Source organism: Rhinolophus sinicus, chromosome 4 (genome assembly GCF_057876585.1).
Source record: "Rhinolophus sinicus isolate RSI-liver-muscle chromosome 4, RSI-T2T, whole genome shotgun sequence".
Taxonomy (NCBI): domain Eukaryota; kingdom Metazoa; phylum Chordata; class Mammalia; order Chiroptera; family Rhinolophidae; genus Rhinolophus; species Rhinolophus sinicus.
In genome coordinates this window covers 35369212-35392117 of record NC_142504.1, presented here as the reverse complement: position 1 = coordinate 35392117, position 22906 = coordinate 35369212, and the positions used below count along the sequence as shown (strand labels likewise).

General features: G+C 34.8%; 1 protein-coding gene across 3 annotated transcripts; it reads left to right on the top strand.

Annotated features, from left to right (window-relative positions):
- The first annotated feature begins 286 nt into the window (after positions 1–286).
- On the top strand, positions 287–22375 carry GTPBP10 (GTP binding protein 10). 3 transcript variants are annotated; one of them, XM_088797767.1, is made up of 10 exons: positions 287–405; positions 4327–4520; positions 7775–7866; positions 8256–8400; positions 13183–13256; positions 14752–14804; positions 16911–17018; positions 17917–17994; positions 19947–20070; positions 21872–22375. In XM_088797767.1, exons 2-10 carry the CDS (start codon positions 4381–4383, stop codon positions 22132–22134), a joined length of 1077 nt encoding a protein of 358 aa, XP_088653893.1. In that variant the 5' UTR covers positions 287–405; positions 4327–4380; the 3' UTR covers positions 22135–22375. The 3 variants fall into 3 exon arrangements, with proteins under 3 accessions (XP_088653893.1, XP_088653892.1, XP_088653891.1); XM_088797766.1 differs by having other exon boundaries at positions 321–461; XM_088797765.1 differs by lacking the exon at positions 287–405 and adding an exon at positions 479–764.
- Positions 22376–22906: the final 531 nt, after the last annotated feature.

Below are 22906 nucleotides of genomic sequence, written 5' to 3'. Positions count from 1 at the left end.
GTTTTGTTTGTTGGAGTCGTTTTTCTCCCCCACTGTTTTACAGGGAGAAGAGACCGAGGCACCTTATGATTTCCTCAATTAGCACAAAAATTCCTCCCTGGTAGCTTAGTTCAAAATGTTCCCATTCATAATGTTAATTCCTGAGGCACACTCTCTACACCTAACTGTCCCTTGCCACAGTGCCTCTCGACATTTCCTCAGTTTTAAGCTGCTTTCCCCTAAACAGAGCATTTTCCTTCTTCGTGCCGGGTGCACTGCAGGGCGCATGCGCCAGTCCCCAGGCGAGCGCACCCTACGGCGCATGCGGCTGTTCCCGAGGGACCGTGAAGGCGGAACTCAAAGTCGGCGGCCCGCGGTGACGTAAAAAGGCCGCGCGGAACTTCAGTTTGTTCACCTTCCGCAGGAGTGAGTGCTGGCGGGTCGCAGGCATGGTGCACTGCAGTTGCGTGTTATTCCGAAAGGTCTGTGACTGGTGCCTTTCCCGCTGAAGGTGCCCCTCGCCCCACCCGAGGGCGGTGGTGCTCCGTCCCTTCCTCCCCACTTTTTGGCGTCGTCTTTCCTGCTTTTATTCTACCATAGTTTTCTCTCCATCTCTCCTGGAGTCGGGGTTGGTTTGTGAGGGGTGAGAAGGGTGTGTCTGCTTGGCGTGGTTAGGACGGTTGTCTGGGGACAGGGTCTGAGATTCTTCTGGGGACTCGTGTGCACGTGGGATGAGCTGGGGTGCCTGCCTGCCGATCAGACTCGCAATACGGTACACGTGGGGTGTAGGTTTTAACTTTGTCTTTTTGCTCAGTGTATTTCCCTTCTTTTAAGTAATATCCATAGAGTGTTTTCCCTTTGAGTGCATTGTTTCTAAGAGCTTTTCATCAGTAAACGAAAATACGTAACAGGCTTGCTTTATTGCAAGAAATTAGGTCAGTTTTTGTGCAGTGTTGGTTTTAGAATCGTTTTTGTAAAAAAAAAAAATAAGTTTGCTTCAAATTAAAATCCTTTTTAGGAGACTTGCTAGTAATGTTTTTGAAACCTGTGGGCATCATAGTTTGGCCATTACTAATGAGGAGATTGAGCTATTCCTTTAAGTGTGGGTTCTAACTCTCTGACTCTGATCAATCTAGAGCAGTTAAAAAAATGTCACACATTGAACGGAACTCTAAGAATAGATTTCTTTTTATTGGAGGAAAGGCATGGTTAGTAATATCTGAGTGAAAGTATACTTTATCCCACCCTCTGTTTTCCAGAAAGTGAGGAAAAGAGACTTATGAAGGGTAGTGCTTAAGTATGTGAGGTAGCTAATCCTTCAACCAAAAAAGAAACTACTGCAATTTTTTTGTATGTGGATAAGTTATTAAAGGCTACTTTTGTAACATTCCTGTCATGAAAACTTACTTCCAATCAATGTCATTTCCAAGTGGAATCTATCTCTTCACTTACATGTGATGCATCTTTTTTTAAAATAGTAAAAACAGCAAATCATCATGTATTTATTAATCATTTGTTATTTTCAAGGCCTTTAATTCCATTTTTTTAAAAAATGTTATTAAATGTATTGGGGTGACATTGGTTAATAAAGTTATGTTTCAAGTGTACAGTTCTATAATACATCATGTGTTTATTGCATTGTGTGCTCACCACCCAAAGTCAAATCTTCTGTTACCATATATGTGACCCCCTTTATGCTTTTCTACCTCCCCCCACATCCCTTTCCCTCTGATAACCATCATATGTTATCTGTCTGTGAGTTTTTGTTTGTTTGTTGTTTTCAGTTTTATATCCTACATATGAGTGAAATCATAGTGGTTTTTGACTTTTTCCATCTGACTTATTTTGCTTAGCATGATATTCTCAAGTTCCATGTTGTCGCAAATGGCACTATTTCATCTTTTCTTATGGCTGAGTAGTATTCCATTGTGTATATATACCACATCTTCTTTATCCAATCATCTATCGAAGGACATTTCGATTGTTTCCATGTCTTGGTCACTGTGAATAATGCTGCAATGAACATAGGGGAACGTGTATCTTTACGAACAAATGTTTTCAAAAATTTCATGTAGATACCCAGAAGAAGGATCATATGAGTCATATGGTAACTCTATTCTTAACTTTTTGAGGCACCTCCATACTGTTTTCCATAGTGGCTGTACCAGTTTACATTCCCACCAGCAGTGTATGAGGGTTCCTTTTTCTCCACAACCTCTCCAACACTTGTTATTACTTATCTTGTTGATAATAGCCAATCTAACATGTCGCATCCAGCACGACAGGGTTGTGGTGAGGGAGAAGGGCAGTGCAGGGCTAAGAAAAGACAGTAGCCATGAATAGAATGGAAACCACAGGGCCAAGGGGAACAGCCTCAGGGATTGCACCCTGAATCGGGCCAACACGTAGTTTTTATTGGTGAACTTCTAAAGAGGTAAAAGATTGCTAATCTCAAGATCTGTGTGTTAGTAGCCTGCTGGCTGTCTCCGAAAGTTCCCATTGTGTTCCAGCTTGGACTTTGCCTTCACACACATGCACATCTCAAAGGAATACATTGAAGGGGAGGGACCGATATAATTCCATGGGGTCTCAGTTTGCTGAGACTTCCCCTCAGAGGAGCTTTTCTGATATCTCCTCATCGGGCCTCAGTTTGCTGGGGCACGCCATTGTGAAATCCTGAGAAGAGCTCCGGGGAACAAATGGTTTGGCAGCTGTAAGGCAACACTAACAGGTTGTTCATTTCTGATCTAGCCTTGAAGAACCAAAGCATAAATTCTTTACCCTCAGAGAAAAGTACTCTGGCTAGCTCTCAAGTTCATTTTTTATATATCCCTTCCACCCAGTTCCCTTACAACACTGTTTCATGAGTACATTCACATACTTAAATGGATATCTGTGCTTTGAATCTTTGCTGTGAACCCATCCACCGCAATCTCTGATCTAGACTACATCAGAATCGCCAAGGGAGCTAACTGCTGGGTTGACCTGTCCTCATCCCCTCCTCCAGGTTATATCAGAATGGTCAGTGGAGTATATGTATTTTGCAAAAAGTTTCCAGATGTTTTTTGGTACTTACAACTATCCTAAATGACTAAAGATGTGAAGATTATGAATTTAAGAAATTACTCTGTAAGGACTCTTGATAGTCTGAGAGGTTAATACTTAGTATCTTTACCTGCAAGAAGCTCTTGATTTAGTGAGGGATACAGACGTAAACACTAGGTACAGTATAAGATTTCAAAAAGTGTAATAGTAGAGATACAATCAAGTTGCTGAGAGTCCAGCAAAGTGGATGGTACGTGTTGATTAAAGGAATTAAGAAAGACGTCAGTAAATACGACGTTCAGGTGGGTTTATGATAGAAAAGAATGAATGACATAAGTAGAGGGAAAGCATGCCCAGAGTAGCATGGAGACATGAATATATAACATGTAGTACAGAGCAAAAGAGGAAAAGGAGATAAGAGGGATAGAACGAATGGAAACAAAACTGGGAAGGTAGGTTAAGAGCTTTGAGTATAGTGCTGAAAATTTTAGCCTTTATTAAATAGCAAACACAAAAAAACAATTTGAATAAGGGAGAAACATGGTTAGAGATCAGATCCATTTTTATAAAAATAGCTCAGACAGCAAGATGAAGGATGTGTTGAGAAAGGAATGACTAAACAATGGAAGACCAGTTAGGAGTTAATGAAATAGTCAAGATACTAGGGCAGTTTTTACCAGAAAGGAAAGAGAGGGTTTGGGAAAAAAAGCAGGTGTATGTAGTAAAAGATTCCCATATGTAGCCTCAGTGAATATTAAACTGTGGTTCCGTTATTTGAGAGAACATTGGAGGAACAGAATTTACCAAGGAAAAGGTTTGGTTTTGTCATATTCATATTCATTTGAGGTGACTATTATCCTTTCAGTGCCTACAAACAAGTTACATATTTGAAGGGTTTCAAATATAAGTTAAATACCGATATTGTTCGTAGTTACTTTAGATTATTAAGTTTACATCCTGGTGGAGATGTCCAACAGACTGGACATGGAGAATATCTCATCTAGGTAATAGTTACTGGTATAGGCTGAGATCACCCAGGGGAGTCTGGATTGAAATGTGGGCCCATGTCAGAGACTCTGAGGATAGGTGGGACAACAATTGATAATTGGAAAAAAAGGATCTTAAGAAAGTTCAGTGGGAAGAGGAGGTCAGACAGATGAACTAAGAAAAGACTATATATTTGGCATACAGGAAACCATTATTGATTTTTTTAAAGGAGTTTTAGTGGCAACAAAGAACTAGAAAGGTGTTCTAAATTGCTAAGCACATTTGGTATACAAACGTTCTCTCTCTCTCTTTAAGTATGGAAACTTCATCGATAACTTAAGACTCTTCACCAGGGGAGGAAGTGGTGGAATGGGTTACCCTCGTTTAGGTGGAGAAGGTGGAAAAGGTGGTGACGTCTGGGTTGTAGCCCATAACAAAATGACTTTAAAACAACTTAAAGACAAATACCCTAAGAAACGGTTTGTGGCTGGAGAAGGAGCAAACAGTCGGTAAGTATTTACTGAATGACTTTGATTTTATAAAATTAATCCTTCCCGGAAGGAAAAAGTTAAAAAATAAAAATTTAATTAATAATTTGAAGTAAATTATATCCTGTATTTTTAACTGAGCAAAAATCTACATTTGTCTCAACTCCAGTAAAAAGATAGGTACTAAGAATCTTTTGGAGCTTTTAAACTTTATCCTTTTCTTCTCCCAATGTCTGTTTATATTTTTTTGCACTTACCCTTTAGAAACAGAAAATAGTCTGAATTCTCAGTTTTCTCCTTAAGTTATCTTTGACAATCCTTAGGAATCCTTTCTGAAATCTCAAATCTCTCCCCCCACCGCCAATAGTTCTGCCAGCATCTCATACGAAGTGCTGAAAATTTAAAGCCTGTTTCACTGATACATCTCTTGTATGTTTTCCTTTTGCTTCCATTTTGGTCTTCTTTCTATGACAGCAAAACCTTTCCTTTATTTTTAGTTAATGTACAAACATTTTTTGTGGAACGTACTGTGTTGACCTCAAAATATGAGAAAATTGTTTCTTTAATTATAAAGAAAAGAAACAAAAAAATTCTTAAAGCTTCTACCAAAATGTAGGCTATGATTCCTCAGGCCTCTCTCATTCGGTTATTCCTTAGGAGGTGTTGATGTAAAGGTTAGACTTGATGTTGCTTTTTTCTTTCTCCTTCTCAAGGTGGTGTTTTGGTATATTTATTTGTCACCGTACTAGAGGATGGAATTTGGCGCTTCTTTGGGTGATGGGTTTGATAAGCAAAAGATGGCGGCTGGGATGTTGAACACCCTGTAATGCAGAGTGAGGAACACTCCCAGCAACAACAAAGTACCCTGCCCAAAATATGCCGGGAAAGGAATCCTTAGAGAAACCCCTTAAATTCTTTTTGAGCATTTTTGTTTTATGAATAGTCCGACTGAAACCATTTTATAGGACAAAATTTGGGAGCCTCTATTTGTTAGAATTTAGTAATCAAAGTTTTGAGTTCAGAATGTTATTTTATTATTTTGCTGTTACAGGCAGGACATGATAGCAGTTTACATCCTAAAGTAAAAATTTTGATAATTTTATTATTTCTTTTGAAAAGTAAAGTTGCTATAATTCCAGCCTTATTCTGTGTTCAGATTAGTGGTATATTAAAGATGGTATATAACGTGTAAATGTTAAGAAAGATTTAAATAGAACATTTTTCTTACTGAGATTGTGTGTTGCAACTTTTAGAATGCAGAGGCTTAAATCTGAAGGATTACAGGAGCCAGCCAGGGTGAAGGGGAGGAAAAAGCATAACAGAAAAGGTAACATGAACAAAGGCCCAATGATAGAAGACAGATACCAGTATAAGACTTTAAAGGAAGGCCCGTGTGGCTGGAATGCAGAAAACGCAGGAATGCCAGCCTTTCATTCCGACCACCATCATTGCTGAAACACTGCAGTATTCTCCAATTTGGTCTCCTGTTTCCAGTCTCAGTCATCACCTCCAATCCATTCTTTATCCGGTTATTCCTAGACTGATTTTCTAAAACACCAATTTATTGATGTCACTTGCCTATATAAAATCCTTCAATGTTCCCCATCACTCTAAGATAATCTTTAGGCTTCCTAATTTAGCATATCTGACTCTTCATGATCTGGACTACAATGTCTTTATTTCACACCATGCCACCCCACTTGTCCCAGTGTTATGCTAGAAATAGCTGTTATGTTCCCTCCTAATCCAGTGTGTGTGTATTCAGTTTGGCAACACATCCTTCCCTACACTGATTGTTTGGCGAAGTCCTATTCCCCCTTCAAGACATGATTCAAGCACCACTTCCAAAATGTAGGTAACTAAGTAAGATTTTAATTTCAGATATCTAATCACGTCTACTAAAAATCAGACTGCTTTTGTTCATCATGAAAATATCTCCCAGTAAATTTGTTTATGGTTGCTCAACTAAGAAAATTATCAGATACTATTTCAATTATTTAAAAAACTATCCAAAGTTCTTCTGAAATAAAAGTGTAAATGTTTTTAATAACATGATATTTTAGTAGAAGTTTCATCAGCGGTAACAAAAAAGAATGGAAAGTCTTGCCTCTACATTCTGAAAATTACAACACACAATCCCAGTAAGAGAAGTACTTTATTTAAATCTTTCATATGTTTCAAATTCTTCCATTTCTGTCAATCCAATTCATTCATTCAACTAATGTTAATTATCTACTATGTGCCAATTACTGTACTAGATATCTAGGATAAAATGATGATCTAAACTAATATGTTCCCTGCCCTCCTAGAACTTACTATAACCTAATAGGAGAGCAGATATTAATCAAATACATGAAAAATGTAAAATTATAACTGTGACATATCTTATGAATGAGAGCCTACGTGTGTGGGCATGGGAATTGGGACATAATCAGGGAGATCAGGAATAAAATGATTAAAAAAAAGGGTCAACCACCTATAATTCTTCCACTTGGAGATAACCACTATTAACTCTTAATTGACTTTTCTAAGACTTTCCTGTGTATTTACACAAACGTAATTATGTGTATATGTATATAATTTGGGGGTATAAAAACGAGAGGACAATATTTTGCAACCTCCTCTTTTTACTTAACTTTTTTTCCGTGACAAGATTATTCAGGTTGGCTGCATAGTATTATAGTACTGGAAATAGCATTATTTATTTTGTCGTTCATCTGTATAGGTAATTGTAGATTTTTTTACTGTTATAGTCCCAATGCAACACACATCCATGGGTATATGGTAGTTTATGTGGCTGTTCAGTTATTTTGTTTTAGGATAAATTCCCAGAAGTGGAATTACTTGTTACAAATTTGTACCAATTTACTCTCTCACGAGCAGTTTGAGAGTAGCCAGATGAGCCTGCTGTAATTGAGGTCAGTTTTTTAAAAGTTTGTTCTTCAGTGGATTTTTCATTTTTTTCTAGTTGGTGTTGTAATGATTTTTTCATTTTAGGTATGCAATATATTAGTTCATTATTAGTTGAAATGACTTTTAGTGGTTAACTTGGTAACTTAAATCATTACTGAATATTATTGTTATCGGGATACAATAGTCTAAAATGCAAATAAATAAGTAGGGAAAGTTTTAGTTTTCTTCTAATATTTGACCATTTATCATCTATATTGCATGAGTTGGTTGCTAGTCTTCTTTGTATACCATTATATTTGCTTGAGATATAATCTTTAATTTAGTGGGTTTTGCTTGTTTTAACTTAGCTTATGTTTTTGTAGGGTTAGTGCACTGAAAGGCTCCAAAGGAAAAGATTGTGAAATTCCTGTACCTGTGGGTATTTCAGTAACTGATGAAAATGGTAAAATTATAGGTAAGTATACTGCATAGTCTAAGGTTGTGAAAAATGCACATTTTCTAAGTTGTTTAGGAGCTGTGGGGAATAGTACCTCTTGAGTGTCAGAATTGTTTCTAAACATTCCTGTTTTAGCTGCTAATTTATAAAAGAACTTTTAAAAACATTATGTAAAGGTTGTTCAAAATTAACTGCTACATTTAAGATTGTTTTAAAAATATAAGAGTATTTACTTGGTTTTAAAACATATAACTAGTCTCTTTTCAGCTGCTTACAAAAGTGCTTTTCCACTGTCAAGCTTTTAATAGAAACTTCTGGCATATATTTCTGAAAGAAAAATGTCATTAGTGATTAATTAGCTCCACTTACTAATCTTGGCTCTAAGTATCTTTATCTCTCTTTTTAAGGAGAACTCAATAAAGAGAAAGACAGAATTTTGGTAGCTGAAGGAGGCCTTGGTGGTAAATTATTTACAAATTTCTTACCATTGAAAGGCCAGAAACGAGTAATTCACCTTGATCTAAAACTTATAGCTGATGTAGGCCTAGTGGGGTAAGTATCATTCATATCTTTATTTTTTTTTTTAGTTTCAGAGAGATAGTTCATGCATAGGAAATAAATATAAGTGGTAATTTGGGACTGGCATTGTTTCTAGTTTATGAAATATGTGCATTGTTTGTACTTTGAGAATATGCTGTTAAATGTGGTTATTTTCACAGTACCAACATAGAGTTTCATATTTACTATTCATTTGTCAAAGATGATAGCAATATAATAGGCCAGTGAAATGTTAGAAAATGAATAAAGAAAGAAAAAATCAATCAAATGTACTAGTATAAGAAGGTAAAAGAACATTACCAAATATTAGGGAATAAAATGAGAAATCCGAACAATCCACATTTTAAAAAGTGTATAGAAGTAAATAAAAGAAGGGAAAAAATAATTAAGATAGTCTTACAAGTCTTAATAGAGGTACTAAAGTGTCATTAATCAGATGGCTAAAAGCCAGTATCGACACTGTCAACTATCCGACTTTTACACTATTGAACACCAAAGTGGAATCTTGCTATAATTGCTGTGTTTCCCCCAAAATAAGACCTAGCCAGACAATCAGCTCTAATGCATCTTTTGGAGCAAAAATTAATATAAGACCCGGTCTTATTTTACTATAATATAAGACCAGGTATAATATAACTAATATAATATAATATAATACTGGATCTTACGTAATATAATATAATATAATATAATACAATACAATACCGGGTCTTATATTAATTTTTGCTCCAAGAGACGCATTAGAGCTAATTGTCCAGCCAGGTCTTATTTTCGGGGAAAGGGTGTTTCCCTATCCTGTACACTCTGCTTAGGATCTGTCCATCAGCACTGCAGACCTTACAATGTTGTCCTTTCCACCAGCCTCCACTCTTTCATCAGACTACTTAGCTATGGGATTTGCAGTGTTGTTACCCAACTGACGAGGGAGATAGCAAGATAGAGTAGGTAAAGGAAGGGAAAACTTCAACTTTGCATTTCTCCTCTGCCTCCCTCTCTTTCTCTGCCTCGTCCCCCTACAGCATTACACAGTAGTCAAATGGAGGCCTAAGGAAAAGGTAGGGAAAACTGTTGCCAAACTGAGTGCCAAACTGCCATTCCATACCTTATCTTCCTAGCTTTTTTTTAAGCTCTTTTCATCTTCCTCTCCAGCAATTTCACTGCTTCTTTACCAGACTCAACAGTCTGAATCTCTCACCTCTTTCCAGGTCTTAACCAGCAGTGGCTTAGAGTTCACAGAAGCCCCATTTGCTGAATCTGTAACAAGGAAGATGTGATTCTGGCATTCAGGCTTGTCACTTGCATTTAATTTTTTCAATGAAACATAGTTATGAGGGTTATGAGTCATAGCTTCTGTAATATTGTATATTTTTCAGACATTATGGGTTTAATAGAATTTTGTGGGTAAGACTGAAAATCCAGCCATTCAATTTCTCATTTGGTAGAAAAATGATTTCAAGTTCCATAGAGATACCTTTATAGACTAAGAAGAGCCTAGCAAAGCTGAGTAGTAAAGATGGGGTAAGGGCCGGGGACTCAAGTGAGACTATTTGGGTTAGAATCTCAGATCTTGGTCTTGGATATGTTATACAGTCTCCCTAAGTTTTTATTTTTTCATCTTTAATAGTAGATGGAGATAGTTCCCACGTTAAAATGTTGTTGGTGTGTAAGAGATTGCATTTGCAGCACAGCACATACCTTGGATTTACGAATGCCCAGTGAAAGAAGGGCAGCTGCTCTCACCATCATCACTGGAGTGCCAACTTATTGGAGACTACATACAGTGAAATGCTGAGCTTTTCGGAAGTGGGCTTGAAATTATAGTCAATAATTAAAGCATCATGATTCCTAAGCACAATGTTTAACATGTGTCCTAGTGCTTTTAAATTAGGCAACTGTTCTTCAAAAGTTACTAATGTGAATACCAGTATAAGCAGATATCCTTTTAGCTGGTTTCAGGAGTGAACTGAACCTTACAAGAAAGGTGTCATATAACGAATACACGTGTACCGCTGTTGTTAGATCTGATCTTTGCATAGGTTGGATTTCAACCTCTAAAATTTTCGTTAGGTACTTTTCAAGAAAAATCTCAAGTGTCTGTTCTTCAACCATGAGCATCCTTTTCTTCTCGTACTTTTATCTTTTTGGAAATACGTAGTTGCTTGCATTTTCCTGTGTTTAATCACTATTATGAAAACATAAGGATCTTGGAAAGAAAGAAGCAAGTGCAACCAGTGGTCATCATAGACGAAAATGATTGCAATTTACTTTCCAAAAAGTTCCAAGAGCCTGGGTATAACAGGATATAAGAAAATATTGTATTTCCAAGGGAAATAGATCAGTAAGGCATCTCACATAATTTTATTCTAAATTCCTACAGAAATATTTTTAATGAGAAAAATTGTTAAATGAGCTCCATGAAGAGCTTACAGATTTTTATAGAATTCTAAATTAATATTTACAAAATATTACACCATTATTTCAAATGAGTTTGAAAGAGTTTTGGAAGAAGAGCTTTCTCAAATTTGAATGACAGCTCTGTGAAGGTGGGAGATCACATTTGTCTCATTGATTGCTGTATATCTGGTGCCTATGATATTGCCCAGCCATTGGTTGGTTGGGTATGATACAAGTCAACGCTCAGTAAATATTTGTTGGATAAAATTTTTTATTTAGATATAATTGGCATATAACATATCAGTTTCAAGTGTACAACATAATGATTCAATATTTGTATGTATTATGACATAATCACCACAGTAAGTCTAATTAACATCTATCACCATGCATAGTTGACAAATCTCTTTCCTTGTGATGAGAACTTTTAAGATTTGTTCTCTTGGCAAATTTCAAATAGACAATATAGTATTATTATACAGTATTATTTGCTATAATCACAATGCTGTACATTATATGCTTCATGACTTATTTATAACTGGAAGATTGTATCATTTGACCCCCTTCACCCATTTTGCCCACTGCCACATCCTCCACCACTGGCAACCCCCAATATGTTCTCTGTATCTTTTAGTTTGTTTGTTTAGATTCCACATATGAGCTCGTATAGCATTTGTCTTTTTTTGTCTGACTTAATTTCACTTAGCACAGTGCTCTCAAGGTCCATCCTTATTGTCACAAATGGCAATATTTCTTTTTTATGGCTGAGTAATATTTTATTGTGTGTTATATGTTATAGACACACATATATCATATATATATTGTATATTATATGTGTATATACCACGTTTTCTTTATCCATCCATCCATCAATGGACGCTTAGATTGTTTCCATATTTCGGCTATTGTACATAATGCTGCAGTGAACTTGGGGGTGCATATATCTTTTCAAGTTAGTGTTTTTGTTTTCTTCAGATAAATACCCAGAAGTGGAATTGCTGGATCATATGGTAGTTCTGTTTTTAATTTTTTGAGGAAACTCCATACTGTTTTCCATAATGAGCAATGGCTGCACCAATCATATTTCCATTTGTTGGATAAATTTAATGAAAATATCTGAATGAAATTTAAGAAATCATCTCTTAATTGACCCTCCTCCCCCATTCCTTGTACTCTTTTTCATGCGTTGTGGGCCTTAAGGAAAATGTAGCAGTAAAATGAAAGCCTTTGAAACTACCATATATTTTAATCCATATTCCTTATCTAGAAATTTAACTCAAGAAAAAGATTAAAGGTATGTATAAAGATTCAAAGATAGTCACTTCAGTGTTTATAAAGTTTTAGAAAAAAGTTAGACAATAAATGCTCATTTACAGAAGAATAAGGTAATTGTCTATTAATCCCACCATTCAGAGGTGACTGTTAATGCTGGTGTATGCCTATGTCTTTCTAGCTGTAGCATATTTTTGCAACATTATTTATAATAGTAAACAAATTGAAGACAACCTAAATGCCTAACAATAGGAATTTAGTCAGGTAAATTACAGTATCCCCTTGAAAGTTATTCACCTTATATAATTCAGTTTGAACAAGAGGCCAACCAATTATGGATAGTCGTTCAGAAAAAAAAAAATCAAAATTGAATCTGATCAAGGCTTTATATCTAACTACCAATTTTTAGAAAATCCAGGGCAAAAGAGCGTTAAATGACATCATGGGGGTCAACAGAAAACTCCAGACTGTGGTAAAGAAACTCCACAGGACAAATGACCAGTTTAAAAAAAAAAAGTAAAATTACAAAGGGGGAAACAAGATGGAGGGGTAACCTTTACCAAAAGAAATCTAAGAGACACATCAACCAGTTGTAATGCAGACCTTATTGGAATCCATATTCAAACAAGACAACTTTTTAAAAAGTTTTGAGAATAATATTTGTTGAAGCTAGATGATGGCTAAATGGAATTTATTGTTCCTTTCTGCTTTGGTATATGTTTGAAAATGTCGATATAAAATTTTTTTTTAAATCCATAAAACAATAAATGTAGTATTTTATCAGTTTTTGACTAGAGATAGTGGATTACAAGTATTTTTGTTCATTTCCTTTTGTTTTTCTATGCTTTACAAGTGTTTTTTTTACATAATTTGAATTATTTATTCACAATACTGAAACATTTCAGTGTCCAACATAAATTTATCTTTACCTTTTCCATAAGTATATTTTGTTCAAGTTTTTCAAAATTATTTTAAATTTATACTCTACTTTCAATCCCAAAAATATTCAAGACGTCTGCTTCCTGAAATGTTAGGAATTCAGAGATAGATAACCAAATAGTAATAGTACTGATACCTATTGTAATATATAAATTTATTTTCTCATTTCAGATTCCCAAATGCTGGAAAATCCTCTTTGCTAAGTCAGATTTCTCATGCAAAACCTGCGATTGCAGATTATGCATGTAAGTATAATTAATTTTGTATTTTGATGTGTGGTGGTGAATTTTTAAAGACTGATTTTTCTTTGAGTATGAATAAAATGACAACTCTAAGGGTAGCCGTAATTTGAAAACTCTTGGCGGAATATATATGCATTTCCCATTAATCTTTGAAACCTCTATAGCCCTCAGCAAAGTTTCTAGTACTTGTTAGACACTTTGTTGCATTTATTTTTCTGCTCCTTAATCATTTATTTAGTTTAGTTATGATTTTATGAATACCTAGCCTTTATCAAGCACAATGATAAATCCTAGGAAGGGAGAGATGAATTCTTTCACTCATTTAGCAATTATGTTTTTCTGGGAACTACAATAGATTCTGGAGTTACAAAGATTGGTAAATAGAAACGGATACTGTTCTGACTTTTATTGAGCTTACAAACTCGTGGGGGAAGGCACAAATCTCACTAATGAATACAAGGGAATATAATACCATTCTATGAAAAGAGTGTAGGCGACTGCTTTAGACTTTTTGTGGAAGTGTTGAAATTTGAAGAGTAAATATGAGTTAATGAGTGACAAGTAGTGGACGTGAAAGGTCTTTCAGAGGAAATAGCATATACACAGAGGCTCTGTGATGGCAGGGAGTGGATTTGTGTGTCTAGAGAACATGTGGTAAGGGAAAGGAAATCAAAATGAGGCGAGATGTAGGTAAAGACTATCAACAGACCATGTAGGCCATATTCAATCTTTATGTCTTAAGAGCAGTGGATAGCCTTTTTAGAAAGGGATAAAATGATTAGATTTGCTTTAGAAAGGTGTCTGCATATAATACAGAAAATGGATGGGTGTGGCACATATATGGATCTTGGAAGAACAGTTAGTGGGCTATTGCAGCAGCAAGATGAGAGCTAGTGGAATCTTAGACTAAGAGTAGTGAATGAATATTATAGGATCTCTGCCATCATTAAACAAAAAGGTACAGAATGACATTAACTTGGAATAAAATTAAGCCATTCTAAAATTACACTCTGATAGAGTTAATTTTGTACTAACTACGATACATTACATGGCCAGTATTTATTGTTATAATACAGGGAACTCTTAGAAGGAAAGAGGAAGAAAAGCAAAAAGTCATAGGAAGGAGGCTAGTGTAGGATTGGTGAGGCTTGAGAATAACTGACTAAGAAAGCACCAGACACATTTCTCCCACAGACCCAGTGATAGAAACCTAAATTCTGCCCCCTTCCCATACTTCGTAAAGTGTAGTAGACCCACTTATAGACCCACTAGTAGATTAGACCTGTGCAGATTATAATAATTAATATTTGTCCTTTTCCAAGCATATTGTAAATAGCAAAGATAATTGTACCTTCCATTTCAACAGATGAGAACATAGTGTTAATTAAAGTGTTAATAGAAGAGAGATACTGTTTATTTTAAACTTAATGCTAGGACAGTGTTGAGAGTGCCAGCCTTTATTTTAACCTTAATTTATTGTTGTTGTTTTTTCTCTCAGTTACAACACTAAAGCCTGAACTTGGAAAGATTATGTATAGTGATTTCAAACAGGTGGGTATTTTTTTTTTAAAGACAATTGGTTAAAAGTGAAAATACTTGCTTTTGGTGCTTGGGCTTTATAATATTTGACTGTTTCTGTAATGATGGGGGGAGGAAAAGTACCAGAATTTTGTTTTTGATAAGTAAAACTGATCTAATCAATTCTGCTGAACACTGTCATGGTAAAATATTGTATAAGAATGTAACTTCTTCTTCTTTGAAAGTATAAATCCGGTTTGTCATTACAACATCATAATTTCATTGTCTCCCTAATCTCTGTTCTCATTGCAAGTCCCTATTTTACTTCAATATTTGATGATTGATTTTAGCTTCCTAAAAATATTTTTCTCAAGTTCATGGAAGTCATTTTGTTCTAATTTTCTCTTTAAGAAAGTGTTTTTTTACTTGAACGGGATTCTGACCTTAGGTAGCTCTTAAAATTTATTTTTTCTTGATAAGGAAGAACTACATATCTTTTGATTAAGAGAGAATAAAAACAAATATAAAAGGAAAGAGACAAAATTTTAAAAATATGTAATATATGATCAGCAGTCATCCTCTGGTGTTTACCCAAATGAGTTGAAAACTTATGCCCACACAAAAACGTGCCCACAGATGTTTGTTCCTAATTGCCAAAACTTGGAAGCAACCAATATGTCCTTCAGTAGGTGAATGGATAAACTATGATACATCCAGGAAATGGAATATTATTCAGCACTAAAAAGAAATGCACTACAAATTATGAAAAGACACGGAAGAGCCTTAAATGCATATTACTAAGTGAAAGAAGCCAACCAGAAAAGGCTACATACTGTATGATTCCAACTATATGACGTTCTGGAAAAGGCAAAACTATAGAAAGAGCAAAAAATCAGTGCTTGCCAAGGATTAGAGGAAGGAAGCGATGAATAGGCAGAACACAATAGATTTTTAGGGCAGTGAAACTATTCTGTATGACATTATAATGGTGGTCATGTCATACATTTGTCAAAACCCATAGAATGAGAACCAAGAGAGAACCCTAATGTAAAGTATGGTCTTACAGTGATGCTGTATCAGTGTATTTTCATATAATCCATTGGCATAATTCAAAAAAAATAAAAGATTTGTATTCATTTATAATAGTGATATAACAGTAAAAAATAAAAAACTTAAACAGTTATATAGAATATTAAATAATAAGTAAAATTATAAATGCAGGATAATATGGATATATCAAACAATATTGAGAGGAAAAGAACATTGTAATTTTTAAGGGAAGTCAGTAGAGAACCTTTGAAGACAATGTCAGGACATGAGACCTCTGTAGTGTACACTGCTTTGTCACAGCCACAACTTTCTTTAAATCTCAAGTCGTGATCCCCATGAGCAGTGTGTTTAGAGCAGTGCTTCTCATCCCTTACTGCACCCCAGGATTATCTGGGTGGCTTAAGAACAACAATGACAAATGAAGCATGTGCCCCAAAGATCCAAAACCAAATCCCTTAGGGGTAGGGCCTGGGCATCTGTGGTTATAAAACTTCCCTAGGTGGTTATGAGGCAAGTGAGGTTTGAAAACCAGAAATGTAGAATAATAGTGAATAACTCTTATCACCTCCACAAAGAGTATAGGAACACTATGTCCGTTACTTTTTAAGAACGGTCAGTAGTCCTCTTGGTAGAATGTGAACAGAAAAGGAAAGCAGTGCCAAATAATTAAATACATATAGAATTTAAAACTTAAAACTACAGAGCTGTATTAAGTAAATGTCAGTTGAATTAATATCTTTGAACACTTTTAAGAATTCAGAAAGTTGAAATTCTATGGAAAGTTCATATTGAACATATAATTTATGGAGTTCTAAAGAATTTATGTGATTAATAACTGTTAAACTAATCCCTAAAATTCTGTCTTGTTAGATTAATAAGTAAAAATGGGACTCTTAATTTCTGATAACAAAGGATTTAGATTCTTAATACATTTATTTTGTTATAAAGGTATCTTGGCTTTATAAAGATGTGGTAATCACAAATCAGGAACTGTTTATGTTTGAAATATCATGAACATTTTTGGATGTAATTGTGCTTGTGGTTTTCATATATTTTTCTTTTTTATCAAACCATTTAACTTTGTGTTAGATATCAGTAGCTGATCTTCCTGGTTTAATAGAAGGAGCACATATGAACAAAGGAATGGGCCACAAATTCCTCAAGCATATAGAAAGAACTAAACAACTACTTTTTGTTGTAAGTCATATGCATATAAATGTAATATTCAAATGAATGTGAAAATCAATGGATTTAATTTTCCTAGATTTTTTTGTAATAATAAGATTTAAAGATAAAGTAGTAGCATACGTGACTCCACTAAGTCTGTTTAGATTGGGGTCAAATACAGTAAGTAATCTGTTTATAATATGTGCATTGAAATGGCATTATTTACTATGTCAGACGTAAGTTTGGCCATATTTGTCAAGGTTTAATTCCTTACGATTTTCAACATAGTACTATATTATATAGTATCATTTTCCTACTTCATTGATGGTGCTTGAGTTATACAGCTGACTCAAACAACACGGGTTTGAACTGTGTGGGTCCACTTATATACAAATATTTTTCAATAAACACCTGTTCTGTTTTCGATCCATGGTGTTAAGAGTTTGCAGGTGCAGAGGGCTGACTGTGTGCATTGATTTATACCATTTTATGTAGGGAACTTGAGCATCCACAGGTTTCGGTGCCCTTGCAGGGGTCCTGGAACTCATACCCCATGGATACCGACAGACTGTAGTTAAGTTTTGGGGGAATCAAAAGTTATACATGATTTTCAACTGTGCAGGGTGGGGTAAGGGCTGGTGCCTCTAGCCTCCGTATTGTTCAAGGGTCAACTGTATATGAGATTGTCCATATTAGTATAAATTGTCTTATCTATACTAGTTCCTCATTTTATTAATGGTTGTGATTTTATCAGAATAATTATAATTATCTTGACATTTCAATTTTTTTATTTTGAATTACTAAATTACAAATAGAGTATAAATCGAGACATTATTTTTAGCTTCAAAGAATACAGTGTTTCAAAACATAGAAATGTATAGCTAGTCTTCTATTAAAGGCTGTCTCTTTTCCTTTTTTTTTTTTTTAGGTTGATATTTCTGGGTTTCAGCTTTCTTCCCAAACGCAATACAGAACTGCCTTTGAAACCATAATACTGCTTACAAAAGTAGGTTTTCTATTTCTGTTTTACTGTGTTCTGCATCTGGTCTAATATGTAGGTACATAGGCCTGTATGAAATAAGACATAATAACTAGAATAAATATATATTTCACCTCTACTTTTTGAAGCTTTGATGTTAAAGAATTATCTAAACTTACTGTCTCAAGTTCTTCAATATTAACCTGCTCCTTTTGAAACCCTCCTTAATTCCAAATTTCTGTTACATACTTCTCAAACTTCATCTTGCTTGAACTTTTATTTCTACTTCTTAGACTATTTCTCAGTGTACATTTTATGCTCTTTTCTGTTTGTTCTTTAAGTAGCATTCAGTTACAGTAAATATACTGATGACTGCCAAATCTGTATCTGAGACCCATATCTTTTGACTGTGCTTTAGACCAGCTGCCTCTTGGACATCTTTGATTGTCTGTCTTATTGACTTCTCAAATTTAATATGTATAAAACTGAACTGAACTTTTTTTTTTCTTTTAACTTTCCAGCCTCCTCCAGAACTTTACTGAGTGTGTAAGCCGGAAACCGGGTGGTGGTCTTGATTCTATCTTTCTCACCTATATCAAGCACTGTCAGTTTTATGTACTAAATATCTCGGAAATCAATCTTTTCTTCATCCACACTGTTATAGTCATCAAGCTTTCTCATTAGAATGTTTTAAGTTTCTCTTTTCTGGACTCCCTGCTTGCAGTCTCACTTCTCTGCAGTCAATTTTTTACATGGCAGCTAGAGTGATCTTTGTAAAAGAACCACAGTGACGTTTGTTTCCTGCTTAAAACACTTTGCTGGTGCCCCATTACTGTTAGATTAGTCTAACCTGAACATGGTTAATGAGGTCTGGCAAGGTTGGACTCCTACTTAGCCGTCCATCTCTGTTTCCCTCTGCCCCTCTTACATTCTGTATCCAGCCCGGTGATTTCTCCCTAACACAACACGATGTGTCTTGCCTCCAGGTCTTTGTATATCCTATTTCCTTTGCCACTTTTTCCTCTTATGAGTCATACTGCTGAGAACAGTTGTGTGCATGTTTTGTTATGGACATGTTTTCATTTCTCTTGGGTATATACCTAGGAATGGAATTGCTAAATAATATGGAATCTCTATGTTAAATATTTTGAGGAACTGCCAACCCGTTTTCCAAAGTGGCTGCACCAGTTCAACATTTACAGTTCTACCTGCAATCTATGAGAGTACCAATTTTTCCACATTAATGTCAATACTTATTATTGTCTATTTTTTATTTCAGCCATCCTAGTAGGAGTGAAGTGGTATTTCATTATGGTTTTGATTTGCATTTCTCTAGTGATTAATGATGTTCAGCATCTTTTCACGTGTTTATTAGCCGTTTTGTATGTCTTTGGAGAAATGCTTATTCAGAGTCTTTGCCCATTTTTCAGTTGGGTTATTTGTATTTTTATTGTTGAGTTATAATAGTTTGTTATATTTTGGATACAAGTCCCTTCCCAGATATGTGATTTACAAATATGTTCTCCTATCAGTTGTCTTTTTACTTTCTTCATATCTTTTGAAGCACAGAGTTTTAAATTTTAATGAAGTCCTTTTTGTCTATTTTGTATTTTGATTGTGCTTTTGGTATCATAACTAAAGAAACTATTGCTTAATTTATGAACATGAAGATTTACTCCTATTCAGTTCTGAATTTTATCTTAATAGAAGTCCAGATATTTGTATTTGGCTCTCAGCACAAATCACAACCTTCTCTAGGATGTCATGTAAGCCAAAATATATTAGCACATGACTTAACCATTAAGCATTTTCTGAGTTGCCTTTGTTAGTTAATTTTGTGGTTATTGGGATTTACTGCATTTCAGAGATGTGAATGGACTCTAGATTATCCAGGCCTCTGCAAGGTAAAGACAGACATGAAACAAGTTTTCTGTATAGATATTTTAATAAAATTATTTGGTTTTTCTCTTGATTTAAAGGAGTTGGAGTTGTACAAAGAGGAAGTTCAGACAAAACCTGCACTCCTGGCAGTTAATAAAATGGACTTGCCAGATGCCCAAGATAAATTCCGTGTATTGATGAACCAACTCCAGAATCCTAAAGGTAAACCCATTTATTCATTTAATGCCAATTTAATAAATATCTAGAATTTGTTACTCTTTTAAAATGTATGTTTGAAGAAAGGACACATGCCTTATAAAATATTTAAATAACATTGTAATGTAATACTTACCAAATTTCAGAATATGTGGTATAGACGGTAAGTGAGAGGAGACAAAAGAAGAGAAAGATAATTTGAACTGAAAAGGTTAGTCTTCATGAAGAAGTAAAACTTAAACTGGGTTCTTAAAGAGTTAATGGGATTTGGGTCAGAAGAGGAAAAAGTCAGCATTTACCTGTGAAGTCTTACACATTAATGTATTTCACAAGTTCTAGAACTTCATTCCCCTAGCACACCGTGAATTTAAAAACGGAGCTAATAGTTCTAAAGAGGTATTTGTCTTTGCAATGCCAGCTTTATAGGTGAAGAGTACTAATTTCCTAAGAGGAACTTGAGTACGTGTATCTGTGTATGTGTGTAACACAGAAAAATAGATGCTGTTAGTCCAAAAGAATTTTTTGTTTGAAATCTGTTCCTAAATGGACCACTTTGTATAAGGAACTTCAAGTAAGGACGCTCCGCTGTCTTGAATATTGAACTCGTAGAACACTCTCTGTCCTACACTGAGGATGCTTTCATTTTTCTGAGTCTAGTAGAAGACCTCTTCACAAATGAGGAAAAATAGGGTGGTTGGCAAGTAGTTCACATGTTTTTAAATAGTAACAATTGCTCTTTGGGATAAAAATTGGGGGAAATAAATTATTATTATTAGGACTAGCAGACAACACCAGAAGATGCTTTCTCCCCTCAAAAATCTATCCCCTGTGTAATTTACATATTGGAGTTGTCCTTGAGTTAATAAGTTACTTTTGGGATATAAATATTCCCTGGAATTAGTTAGTAGACTTTATTCCTCAATCTCATTTGCTTTGAGAAATCATTAGATCTGTTTGCTAGTTGGTTTTGCAGAAAAGGGAATTTTCAAAGGAGGTACCAGAAAGGTACCTGTGGCTATTTTGAACCATCATAAAACAGAATATAGTAGTCCCCTCAGTGATAATTTCTGAGTTAGCCTCTCTGGACTTTTTTGGGGGCATAGGAATCTCAAATCAAACTCCAGATTGGCTTGTCCACTCTCTTTCAGCCCAGCCTTTCCCGTTCATATCAGTATGCCATCCCTCCTCCCATTGCGTTGTTGGCAGGGAGAGGAAGAAGTGATATAACAGCTATCTGCCCCTGTGGAGTGATAGACTAGACTCATCTGAAATAACCTCCCCCCTCACCCCCCTTAAACTCTTCCCAACACCTTTTTCAATTTTAGTATGGCTCCTAGCATCAGTGATGATAAGCCTATACTTTAGGGCAGTTAAAGGCCGCCTGTGTACTGAGGCAAGCTAGAATATCCCAAATGACATTTTTATAGAAAGTTTCTTTCAGAGAATCTGTGTTGCCTCACTTTATCGAATGTCCCCCACCCAAAAAAGCAATATTTATTGCTTCTGTAAGTAAATCATCTTCTGTGATTCTTTTATTTATACTTAATTTGGTTTAAAATATCTTTATCCAACAGATATTTACTAAACAGTTATCACGTGCCAAGAACCTTACTATTGTCCCTAGTAAAAACCAAGGGTTCTAAGAGCTTATTAGAGAGAGATGAAAAAAGGGAATTAAAAATTCTAAGGTTTCAGTTCTTTGGTTCACAAATCAAACTTCTAATACAGTTTTGACTTACTTTCAAAGACAATGAAAATCAGCATAGTATTAAAAAAAATCAGCATAATATTATGTTCTTTGTTTCAGATTTTCTGCATTTATTTGAAAATAACATGATTCCAGCTCGGACGATGGAATTCCAACATATCATCCCCATCTCTGCGATTACCAGAGAAGGAATTGACGAATTAAAGAACTGTATAAGGAAATCGCTGGATGAACACGCCGACCAGGAAAATGATGCATATCATAAGAAACAGTTGCTTAATTTACAGGTTTCCCATACAGTATCTTACAGTGAGCCACAATCAAAGAATGCTCTTACTAGTTCCAGAATGGACAGAATTTAAGTTTATTAAAAATGATAGTGATATGTGTTCATTTGAAAGCTTTTTCATAAACATGTACTTTTTAGAATGTTAGTTATTACTAACCTTCTAATATATATGCCATCATTTGAGAACCATATCTTTTTAAGGTATTTTGTAGTTAAACTTTTTATCAACAGTAAAGAGTAACTAAGAACAAAAACTGACAGTTTATAATTTTGTGGCTAATCCACCTGTAATAAAATCATTTGATATGCCTGTACTTACAATGTCTCTAGTGAAGTCATTTTTTTTTTTTTTAATATAAAAGGATATCTAGAATATTATGAGAATGAGCAACTGGGTTTTATTTGTTTTTGAGTCTGTCATGTACCTGTTTCTACTAAATATATAATAGTTTTCATTTTTAGAAAATCTTAAAACCCTAAATTAGAACATGTGTTCAATGATAATAAAGATCATTCCTAGTATTTAACAGAAATCAGCCAATAAATGTTTGTGAATTCAGCTTTTAGAAATTTTTCTTAAGAGTATTTTTTCTTGCTTTGGAGCAAACTCGTATGTCTTTTCCTTATGTCCTAGTCTGTTTCATTGTTTACTTTCATATTTTACTAAGAGAGAATAGGAAGTACAAACTTTAAACAATATTATCAATCATCAATATATTCTTAAGAGACTATAATTTCTAAATTTCTGCCTACATTTAAAAAATACTTACAGATTGGACATTTAAAGATTTTTATTATAAAATATACATGTTCATTGTAAAAAATTAAACAGTGCATAAGCATAT

What these genes read in the sequence shown, in the direction of transcription:
- GTPBP10 (XM_088797765.1), top strand. Translation starts at nt 711, where the DNA reads ATGAGCTGGGGTGCCTGCCTGCCGATCAGACTCGCAATACGGTACACG. An exon ending in GCTGATGTAGGCCTAGTGGG is followed by an intron (nt 8,401 to 13,182) that starts GTAAGTATCATT and finishes TTCTCATTTCAG; the next exon opens with ATTCCCAAATGCTGGAAAAT. An exon ending in TGTATAGTGATTTCAAACAG is followed by an intron (nt 14,805 to 16,910) that starts GTGGGTATTTTT and finishes ACTTTGTGTTAG; the next exon opens with ATATCAGTAGCTGATCTTCC.